Source organism: Cetorhinus maximus, unplaced genomic scaffold, assembly GCF_964194155.1.
Source record: "Cetorhinus maximus unplaced genomic scaffold, sCetMax3.hap1.1 HAP1_SCAFFOLD_1813, whole genome shotgun sequence".
Classification (NCBI taxonomy): Eukaryota; Metazoa; Chordata; class Chondrichthyes; order Lamniformes; family Cetorhinidae; genus Cetorhinus; species Cetorhinus maximus.
The window spans coordinates 24,062-35,862 of NW_027597753.1; the positions used below are offsets into that span (position 1 = coordinate 24,062).

At 49.1% G+C, this 11,801-nt stretch overlaps 1 protein-coding gene across 1 annotated transcript in view; it reads right to left on the reverse strand.

The window, feature by feature from the left end:
- The window catches only part of LOC144676670 (girdin-like), a gene marked incomplete at its 3' end in the record, with an annotated part of 28,228 nt that extends 20,802 nt beyond the window's left edge, over window positions 1-7,426 (reverse strand). The window contains exons 1-3 of the mRNA XM_078537038.1: window positions 7,249-7,426; window positions 2,693-2,829; window positions 1,519-1,627 (exon numbers count right to left, since the gene is read on the reverse strand). Coding sequence (XP_078393164.1) covers window positions 1,519-1,627; window positions 2,693-2,829; window positions 7,249-7,359 — 357 coding nt within the window. The remainder of the gene's footprint in view (window positions 1-1,518; window positions 1,628-2,692; window positions 2,830-7,248) is intronic.
- Between the last annotated feature and the right edge of the window lie 4,375 nt (window positions 7,427-11,801).

Sequence of the window (11,801 nt, forward strand, 5' to 3'; positions counted from 1 at the left end):
GGCTCCTTCGACAGCACCTTCCAAACCCACGACCTCTACCATCTAGAAGGACAAGGGCAGCAGACACATGGGAACACCACCACCTGCAAGTTCCCCTCCAAGTCACTCACCATCCTGACTTGGAAATATATTGGCCGTTCCTTCACTGTCACTGGGTCAAAATCCAGGAACTCCCTCCCTAACAGCACGGCAGGTGTACCTACACCACAGGGACTGCAGCAGTTCAAGAAGGCAGCTCACCCCCAACCTTCTCAAGGGGCAGTTAGGGATGGGTAATAAACTCTGCTCCAGCCAGCAATGCTCACATCTCATAAATGAATGAAAAAAAGTTCTCCAAGGTGCTTCAAGCAGGTTACAGAGATAGGGAAGGTTGTAGGGGCTGGAGGAGGTTACAGAGAAAGGGAGGGTTGTAGGGGCTGGAGGAGGTTACAGAGATAGGGGGGGTTGTAGGGGCTGGAGCAGGTTATAGAGATAGGGAGGGTTGTAGGGGCTGGTGAAGGTTACAGAGATAGAGAGGGTTGTAGGGGCTTGAGAAGGTTACAGAGATAGGGAGGGTTGTAGGGGCTTGAGAAGGTTACAGAGATAGGGAGGGTTGTAGGGGCTTGAGAAGGTTACAGAGATAGGGAGGGTTGTAGAGGCTGGAGGAGGTTACAGAGATAGGGAGGGTTGTAGGGGCTGGTGGAGGTTACAGAGATAGGGAGAGTTGTAGGGGCTGGAGGAGGTTACAGAGATAGGGGGGGTTGTAGGGGCTGGAGCAGGTTACAGAGATAGGGAGGGTTGTAGGGGCTGGAGGAGGTTACAGAGATAGGGAGGGTTGTAGGGGCTGGAGGAGGTTACAGAGATCGGGAGGGTTGTAGGGTCTGGAGGAGGTTACAGAGATAGGGAGGGTTGTAGGGGCAGGAGGAGGTTACAGAGATAGGGAGGGTTGTACGGCTGGAGGAGGTTACAGAGATAGGGAGGTTTGTAGGGGCTGGAGGAGGTTACAGAGATAAGGAGGGTTGTAGGGGCTGGAGGAGGTTACAGAGACAGTGAGGTTTGAAGGTGATGTAGTAGGTTACAGAGATATGGAGGGAGGATTTGATGACGAGGATGAGGATTTTAAATTCGAGGCACCATTGGACTCAGAGCCAGTGTGGGTTGGCGAGTATAAGGGGCGATGGGGGATCAGGGTTTGGTGCGAGTTTAGGGACAGTGCAGGGCGTAGGGGTGTGGGGTGGGAGCAGGGCCTGGGGTGAGCTGAAGTTTAAGAAGGGTGGAGGCTGGGAAACAGGCCTGGGGAAGAACCCTGGCACCCTCGGACCTGTCTGAGGCGAGCGGTCAATGGGTTTAACTTCCTAGCTGTGGAAAAGTTGCAGGGACTGGGAAAACTCTGAGCAGTGGGCCGGGGGTTTTAATCTCCCGGAAGGTGTCAGGCCAATCCGTTCGGTGGGCTGGGCCCTGGGTTGAAGATGGCCGCCCTGGCCTCACAGGCCTCAGGCTTCTCATCGCCATTGGCCACTCGGTTCCGGCCTCTCTTACCTGGTAAAAAGCTTTGATGTGTTGGACCAGGATGGTGAGGTTCTGGACACGGAGGACCTCGTCATTGCCCTCGTTGCGATAGATCCGCTGGGTCTGGGGATTCGGGTCGCTGAAAGGGAGCATAAAACATGCAAGGGGATAAAAGTTCCATTTGTCCATCATGGAGGTGCCCGGCCTCCTGAACCTGACCTTTTGCCCGCCCTCTGGACGCCTGTCCCAGCAACGCGTCTGGTGGCACTCCCTACTAGGTCAAGGGCGCCATCCAAGTTGTTGTTGTCAATTGTGCCGATAGCACTGATTTAATTAGCCTCAATGCCCTCTCTGGGTTGATGGGGGGAGGAGGGTAGACGAAGGGAAAATTGGGTGGGGGGTTCCTTGTTCTAGTTTGCCAACTAACCACCTCCCCCCTCCCTTTATCATCTAAGGCCCCTCATCCTGGGAAGCGACAGGGTGCAGCTGAGATGCCTCATGCAGTTGAATAGGCTGCCAGAATCTCAGGGGTGTTGTTGAGGGGGGGGTGCTGCGGGGGCGGGGGGCAGTGTGGCAGCCTCACACTTGGGCCTCCTTGCCCCTCATTTTCTCTTTCCTCCAGCCCCTACAACCCTCCGAGATCTCTGCGCTCCTCCAATTCTGGCCTCTTGCACATCCCCCCGATTTCCTATCGCTCCGCCATTGGCGGCCGTGCCTTCAGCTGCCTGGGTGGTGGGGGGCGGTCCTAAGCTCTGGAATTCCCTCCCTAAACCTCTCCACCTCTCCCCCAACCTCATTTTTCTCTCTCTCTCTCTCTCTCTCCTTTAAGACGCTCCTTAAAACCGGCCTCTTTGACCGAGTTTTTTGCTCTCCTGTCCCTAACATCTCCTTCTGTGGCTCGGGCTCAAATTCTATTTGCTAAAGCCGCTGGGTTTTATATTCTGTGAAAGGCGCCGTACAAATGTAAATTATTGTCACGGCCCAAGCAGAGACCAGGATGAGGGGTTTGTGCTAGGCCCAACCCTATGGCCTTCAGCCAAAGCAGCCAACGAGAGCCACGGCGAGGCTGAGTGGGAATCTGATCCTGTACTGGTGGGAGAGGGGGTTACGGAGTGGAGCAGGGATGGGGAGAGACTGAGAGAGAGAGAGCCCGCCTGACGCAGGCTTCTGCGCAACGCTAGGCCCCATTCCCGTGCCAACCTACATCTGCCTCATGACTCTGTTGAGGAAAACTCCGTCCACCAGTTTGAGGTACTCGGCCTGGCAATCCCTGCGGCCCCCAGCCTTCACCTCCATGTACTGCGCACCGCCCCCATCCAGGGAGGCATCGAAGGTTTTTACCTGCAGGGGGGACAGGATTGCGAGAGATTAGGAAGGTCGCAGGGGGCCAGAGGGAGAGCGAGGAAGAGTGAGAGACAGAGAGGGAGAGGGAGAGATGGAGAGAGAGAGAGAGACGGAGTGAGAGAGAGAGACGGAGAGCGAGACAGAGAGAGAAAGAGAGAGGGAGAGAGAGAGAAACAGGGAGAGAATGAGAGAGACAGAGAGAGAGAGATAGGGAGAGAGAGAGAGAGACAGGGAGAGAGAGAGGGACAGGGAGAGAGAGAGAAACAGGGAGAGAATGAGAGAGACAGAGAGAGAGAGATAGGGAGAGAGAGAGAGAGACAGGGAGAGAGAGAGGGACAGGGAGACAGTGAGAGAGACAGAGAGAGAGAGAGAGAGAAAGACAGAGAGAGACAAGGAGAGAGACAGAGAGACAGGGAGAGAGAGAGAGAGAGAGAGAGAGACAGGGAGAGAGAGAGAGAGAGAGAGACGGAGAGAGAGAGAGAGAGAGATAGGGAGAGAGAGAGACAAGGAGAGAGAGAGAGTCAGGGAGAGAGAGAGAGAGATGGAGAGAGAGAAAGAGAGAGACGGAGAGAGAGAGACTAGGAGAGAGAGAGAGAGACAGGGAGAGAGAGAGAGAGAGAAACGGAGAGAGAGAGAGACAGGGAGAGAGAGAGAGAGAGAGACTAGGAGAGAGAGAGAGAGACAGGGAGAGAGAGAGAGAGAGATAGGGAGAGAGAGAGAGACAGGGAGAGAGAGAAAGAGAGAGATGGAGAGAGAGAGAGAGAGACAGGGAGAGAGAGACGAGAGGCTATGGGTCAGTCACATCAAGAGGGAGGCCTGTTGCTGGGTATTTTGGGGAGTGGGTGTGCCGGGAGGTCCCGCGGTAACTTACGAAACATTGGGGGGGGATTTTCCAGTCCCGACACCAGCGAGCATCACCCCGGGGGCAGGATGGGAAATTTTGGAGAGCCATTGACCTTTGACAGCTCTCCAAATTTTCCCATCCCGCCTACACCGGAAAATCCTGCCCAACATCTGACCTGCCTTTCATTTGCGGGGCTCGCTCGGTTTCTCCCTCTCTCTCCCTCTCTCTGTCCTGTCTCAGAGTCAGAAGGTTGTGAGTTCGAGCCCCACTCCAGAGACCTGAACCCCCTAATCCAGGCTGACACTCCCAGTGAGGGAGTGCTGCACTGTCGGAGGTGCTGTCTTTTGGGTGAGGTGGTAAACCCACATTTCCTCGGGTGGATGTAAAGATCCCACAGCCGGTTTCTGGGGCCAATATTTATCCCTCAACCAACATTACTAAATTAAAACAGATGGGCTAGCTGTATATGGGAGCTTGCTGTGCATAAATTAGCTGCCGTTGGTGACCACACCGTGAGGGGAGAGGCCTCTCCAATCTACACAAGCCTCACCACACATGCACACGCACGCACACAAACACACACATTTGTGCACACACGCACACACACAAACACACACATTTGTGCATACACGCACACACACAAACACACACATTTGTGCACACACGCACACACACAAACACACACATTTGTGCACACACGCACACACACAAACACACACATTTGTGCACACATGCACACACAAACACACACATGCCCACTCACACACACACACACACACACTCACACACGTTTGTGCACACACGCACACACACATGCCCACACACACACACACACACATGTGCACACGCACACACGTGCACTCATACGCACACACACACACGCACACACACATGTGCTCACACACATGGGGAACTCAAAAGCAGTGGCACAGCCCTGTCACCGAGTAGAATCATCACCACTAGCTCGCCACACACCTCCGCCTCAGCCCCTACATCACTTTTTCCACTGCCTTGTTCTTTTTCTAGAACATTCTCTGCCTGAGACTCGTTAAATGGCCGATTCGAAAAAGCACAAGGCTCACAAAATTGGCCTGCTTGTCACCCCTCATCCCCTCCGTTCTCCCTCCCTCCCTCCCCCCTACCCCACTCCAACTAGACAGTTGTCAACCCTTTAGGCCTTAAGCCTGCTGTGAGTAAGATTGCAGGACAAAACTCATAATCGGCCGCCGGGCGGGTTATTAAACCATTTTATCCTCCATTTTTTTTTCTGAGCGCTTTCCTTCATCATAAAAACGCTGTCGATAGCAGAACATCGAATTGGACCGACTGTCCAACTGACTCACAAAGTTGACCCATTATAACCCAACTCTCAGCTCTCTCGATCTCCATTAGTGAGGACTTGTGAAAAAAAATGATTAAAATTTGCACCTCGGGAGTTGGTGGGGGTTGGGAGGGGGGGTGGGTGGGGGCTCGCACCAGCTTCAGTGGCCCCCATGGGAATTGATTCTGCCCCGGAGTGGGGTGGTGGTGGGAGGGCGCTTGCTTAAATACAGCGTCAGGCTTCGGCCTACTGTCAAGGCTATTTAAGGAAAGAGGCTACTTAAGGAGGGGCGGGATGAGGCCCGTTCCTTCAGCAACCGCACCCCCTATTGGGGAAATGTTTAAAAATATATTTCTTTTATCGATTGTTGTCACGGTAAATGCCTGTTGGGGTAGGCTGGCTTCTTGGAGGCCATAGTTACAAGATGGCCACCCTGGCAACCATGGCCACTGATTTTTTAAAAAGTGGCGATTTGTCCAATCATGGGCCTTGTAAATGGGTAATAACCGTCTGCAGGCAGCTGCCGGCCAGTAGGGGCCATAGAGATGAAAAACGCACGTCTTCAAAATGAAATTAGGCTTAAAATAAACCGTTTGGATGCTCGATGTCACCCCTCGGTCAGATCCCGGCCTGCAACTTGTTCTTTCTCTCTCCCTCTCTCTCTCTCTCTCCGTCTCTACTCAGCTTCGAGTCAGAAGATTGAGGGTTCGAGCCCCCACCCCAGAGGCTTGAGCACAAAAATCAAGGCCGACACTCCCAGTGCCGGTACTGAGGGAGCGCCGCACTTTCGGATGAGGCATTAAGCCCTGTCTGCTCTCGCAGGTGGGTGTAAAAGATCCCACGGCCCTTATATTGGAAGAAGGGGGGATGGGAGGATGTGGGGGAATAGCTTTCCCCCACATCCGGGGGCCAATATTTATCCCTCAGCCAACATCACTAAAAACAGTTGACCTGGGTCATTCTCAGGTTGCTGTTTGTGGGATCTTGCTGTGCATGAATTGCTGTCAGTCAAATCACTCACTGTCTTTCCATTATATTTCAGCCCCACGTGATCTACAAAATTCTGATTAAAGTGAGACCATTGGACCCCTACCTCTTATAGGGACAACATCAACAGCAGATAATGAACATTCTAACAGTGTGCAAAGGAAGATCCCAAAAGGATTGTGGGCCAGAGTTGTTGCCTGGGTGAGCCAGTCCCTAATGAGCTCATAACCCCTCAAAATCAACCTCCATCTGGATAGCAGATTTGGTCGAGATGGAGAGAGAGATGGACCAAGAGATGAAGGGAGAGAAATGGGGAGAGAGAAATAGAGAGAGAGAGAGAGAAATAGACAGGGAGATTTGGGGAGAGAGAAATAGAGAGAGAGAGAGAAATAGGGAGAGAGAGAGAAAATTAGACAGAGGTGGAAAGAGAGAAATGGGGAGAGGGATTGGGGAGAGAGAGAAGGAGAGAGAGAAAGAGAGAGTGATGGAGAGAGAACTGAAGAGAGAAATGGGGAGAGAAATAGGGACATGGAGAGAGAGATGGAGAGTGAGAGATGGAGAGGTACAGAGAGAGAGAGGTGCACGAAGAGAGATAGAGAGGGAGAAATGGGCAGAGAGAAATGGGTGTGAGAGATGGGGAGAGAGAGACAGAGATGGAGAGAAAGATGGAGGGAAAAATGGGGGGAGAGATAGAGACATGAGAGAGAGAGAGAGTTGGAGTGAGAGAGAGAAAGAGAGAGAGAGTTGGAGAGGGAGAGAGAGAGATGGAGAGAGAGAGAAATAGAGAGAGATAGATGGAGAGAGAGAGAAATAGAGAGAGATAGATGGAGAGAGAGAAATAGAGAGAGAGAAATAGAGGGAGAGAGAGAGAGATGGAGAGAAAGAGAGATGGAGATAGAGAGAGAAATAGAGAGAGATAGATGGAGAGAGAGAGAAATAGAGAGAGATAGATGGAGAGAGAGAAATAGAGAGAGAGAAATAGAGGGAGAGAGAGAGATGGAGAGAAAGAGAGATGGACATAGAGAGAGACAGATGGACAGAGAGGAAGTGATGGAGAGGGATGTAGAGAAAGAAGTGATGGAGAGATAGGAGGAGAGAAGGGATGGAGAGATGGGAACAGACAGGGATGGAGAGAAAAATGGAGAGAGAGAGAGAGAGAGAGGAAGACAGAGATAAAGGGGGGAGAGGGAAGGTTAGAAGGAGCTGGGGAGGCATGAAGAGAGGAGCCTTTCAGAGAGACAGAGACAGGGAGAGTGAGACTCACCCAGCTGGCCAGCGGACTGAGCATGAACTGTTGCAGCTTGTGACTGAGGTGAGAATCGCTCTTCAGGATGGAGCGCCTCCGGCAGCTGAATGTCCGAGTGGAGATCTCCATATCCCCAGAGAGAGAGAGAGAGGGTAGAGGCAAAACAGCGAATTAAATAACACAAACTCCTTCTCCACAACAGAAACCCCGACTAGACAGCTCCATAGCCCAAGCGACAGCACAGAGAGAGAGAACAGGAGCAAACTGAGTCAAACTTCCTCAACTGCTGAAAAACTCCTCCTCTAACGTTAAACTCTTTCTCAATCGTACTAAAACTTCCGCTAGCTGATTGTCTAGGGCTGAGTGTGGGGGCGATAGCATCCTGAGAGAAGCAATCACCTCTGTATTCAAACACAGATTAACTGATAACACAACCCAAAATTGCTGTCTGCATCAAACACATGTTAGCTGATAACAGACCCAAACATCACTGTCTATGTCAAACAATCCCTCACTGACAACAAACCCCAATATCCCTGTCTGTATCAAACACTCCCTCACTGATAACAAACCCCAATATCTCTGTCTGTATCAAACACTCCCTCACTGATAACAAACCCCAATATCCCTGTCTATATCAAACACTCCCTCACTGATAACAAACCCCAATATCCCTGTCTGTATCAAACACTCCCTCACTGATAACAAACCCCAATATCCCTGTCTATATCAAACACTCCCTCACTGATAACAAACCCCAATATCCCTGTCTGTATCAAACACTCCCTCACTGATAACAAACCCCAATATCCCTGTCTGTATCAAACACACCCTCACTGATAACAAACCCCAATATCCCTGTCTATATCAAACACTCCCTCACTGATAACAAACCCCAATATCCCTGTCTGTATCAAACACTCCCTCACTGATAACAAACCCCAATATCCCTGTCTATATCAAACACTCTCTCACTGATAACAAACCTCAATATCCCTGTCTGTATCAAACACTCCCTCACTCATAAACCCCAATATCCCTGTCTGTATCAAACACTCCCTCACTCACAAATCCCAATATCCCTGTCTGTATCAAACACTCCCTCACTCACAAACCCCAATATCCCAGTCTGTATCAAACATTCCCTCACTGATAACAAATCCCAATATCCCTGTCTGTATCAAACACTCCCTCACTGATAACAAACCCCAATATCCCTGTCTGTATCAAACACTCCCTCACTCATATCAGGGGTTTATGAGTGAGGGAGTGTTTATTACAGACAGGGATATTGGGGTTTATGAGTGAGGGAGTATTTGATACAGACAGGGATATTGGGGTTTATGAGTGAGGGAATGTTTGATACAGACAGGGATATTGGGGTTTATGAGTGAGGGAGTGTCTGATACAGACAGGGATATTGGGTTTTATGAGTGAGGGAGTGTTTGATACAGACAGGAATATTGGTGTTTATGAGTGAGGGAGTATTTGATACAGACAGGGATATTGGGGTTTATGAGTGAGGGAATGTTTGATACAGACAGGGATATTGGAGTTTATGAGTGAGGGAGTGTCTGATACAGACAGGGATATTGGGGTTTGTGAGTGAGGGAGTGTTTGTTGCAGACAGGGATATTGGGGTTTATGAGTGAGGGAATGTTTGATACAGACAGGGATATTGGGGTTTGTGAGTGAGGGAGTGTTTGATACAGAAGGGATATTGGGGTTTATGAGTGAGGGAGTGTCTGATACAGACAGGGATATTGGAGCTTATGAGTGAGGGAGTGTTTGATACCGACAGGGATATTGGGGTTTGTTATCAGTGAGGGAGTTTTTGATACAGACAGGGATATTGGGGTTTATGAGTGAGGGAGTGTTTGATACAGACAGGGATATTGGGGTTTGTTATCAGTGAGGGAGTTTTTGATACAGACAGGGATATTGGGGTTTATGAGTGAGGGAGTGTTTGATACAGACAGGGATATTGGGGTTTGTTATCAGTGAGGGAGTGTTTGATACAGACAGGGATATTGGGGTTTATGAGTGAGGGAGTTTTTGATACAGACAGGGATATTGGGGTTTATGAGTGAGGGAGTGTTTATTACAGACAGGGATATTGGGGTTTATGAGTGAGGGAATGTTTGATACAGACAGGGATATTGGGGTTTATGAGTGAGGGAGTGTTTATTACAGACAGGGATATTGGGGTTTGTGAGTGAGGGAGTGTTTATTACAGACAGGGATATTGGGGTTTATGAGTGAGGGAGTGTTTATTACAGACAGGGATATTGGGGTTTATGAGTGAGGGAGTGTTTGATACAGACAGGGATATTGGGGTTCATGAGTGAGGGAGTGTTTGATAGAGACAGTGATATTGGGGTTTATGAGTGAGGAAGTGTTTGATACAGACAGGGATATTGGGGTTTATGAGTGAGGGAGTGTTAATTACAGACAGGGATATTGGGGTTTATGAGTGAGGGCGTGTTTGATACAGACAGGGATATTGGGGTTTATGAGTGAGGGCGTGTTTGATACAGACAGGGATATTGGGGTTTATGAGTGAGGGAGTGTTAATTACAGACAGGGATATTGGGGTTTATGAGTGAGGGAGTGTTTGATACTGTCAGGGATGTTGGGGTTTATGAGTGAGGGAGTGTTTGATACAGACAGGGATATTGGGGTTTATGAGTGAGGGAGTGTTTATTACAGACAGGGATATTGGGGTTTATGAGTGAGGAAATGTTTGATACAGACAGGGATATTGGGGTTTATGAGTGAGGAAGTGTTTGATACAGACAGGGATATTGGGGTTTATGAGTGAGGGAGTGTTTATTACAGACAGGGATATTGGGGTTTATGAGTGAGGGAGTATTTGATACAGACAGGGATATTGGGGTTTATGAGTGAGGGAATGTTTGATACAGACAGGGATATTGGGGTTTATGAGTGAGGGAGTGTCTGATACAGACAGGGATATTGGGTTTTATGAGTGAGGGAGTGTTTGATACAGACAGGAATATTGGTGTTTATGAGTGAGGGAGTATTTGATACAGACAGGGATATTGGGGTTTATGAGTGAGGGAATGTTTGATACAGACAGGGATATTGGGGTTTATGAGTGAGGGAGTGTCTGATACAGACAGGGATATTGGGGTTTGTGAGTGAGGGAGTGTTTGTTGCAGACAGGGATATTGGGGTTTATGAGTGAGGGAATGTTTGATACAGACAGGGATATTGGGGTTTGTGAGTGAGGGAGTGTTTGATACAGACAGGGATATTGGGGTTTGTTATCAGTGAGGGAGTGTTTGATACAGACAGGGATATTGGGGTTTATGAGTGAGGGAGTTTTTGATACAGACAGGGATATTGGGGTTTATGAGTGAGGGAGTGTTTATTACAGACAGGGATATTGGGGTTTATGAGTGAGGGAATGTTTGATACAGACAGGGATATTGGGGTTTATGAGTGAGGGAGTGTTTATTACAGACAGGGATATTGGGGTTTGTGAGTGAGGGAGTGTTTATTACAGACAGGGATATTGGGGTTTATGAGTGAGGGCGTGTTTGATACAGACAGGGATATTGGGGTTTGTTATCAGTGAGGGAGTGTTTGATACAGACAGGGATATTGGGGTTTATGAGTGAGGAAGTGTTTGATACAGACAGGGATATTGGGGTTTATGAGTGAGGGAGTGTTTGATACAGACAGGGATATTGGGGTTTATGAGTGAGGGAATGTTTGATACAGACAGGGATATTGGGGTTTATGAGTGAGGGAGTGTTTATTACAGACAGGGATATTGGGGTTTATGAGTGAGGGAGTGTTTGATACAGACAGGGATATTGGGGTTTATGAGTGAGGGAGTGTTTATTACAGACAGGGATATTGGGGTTTATGAGTGAGGGAGTGTTTATTACAGACAGGGATATTGGGGTTTATGAGTGAGGGAGTGTTTATTACAGACAGGGATATTGGGGTTTATGAGTGAGGGAGTGTTTGATACAGACAGGGATATTGGGGTTCATGAGTGAGGGAGTGTTTGATAGAGACAGTGATATTGGGGTTTATGAGTGAGGAAGTGTTTGATACAGACAGGGATATTGGGGTTTATGAGTGAGGGAGTGTTAATTACAGACAGGGATATTGGGGTTTATGAGTGAGGGCGTGTTTGATACAGACAGGGATATTGGGGTTTATGAGTGAGGGCGTGTTTGATACAGACAGGGATATTGGGGTTTATGAGTGAGGGAGTGTTAATTACAGACAGGGATATTGGGGTTTATGAGTGAGGGAGTGTTTGATACTGTCAGGGATGTTGGGGTTTATGAGTGAGGGAGTGTTTGATACAGACAGGGATATTGGGGTTTATGAGTGAGGGAGTGTTTATTACAGACAGGGATATTGGGGTTTATGAGTGAGGAAGTGTTTGATACAGACAGGGATATTGGGGTTTATGAGTGAGGAAGTGTTTGATACAGACAGGGATATTGGGGTTTATGAGTGAGGGAGTGTTTATTACAGACAGGGATATTGGGGTTTATGAGTGAGGGAGTGTTTATTACAGACAGGGA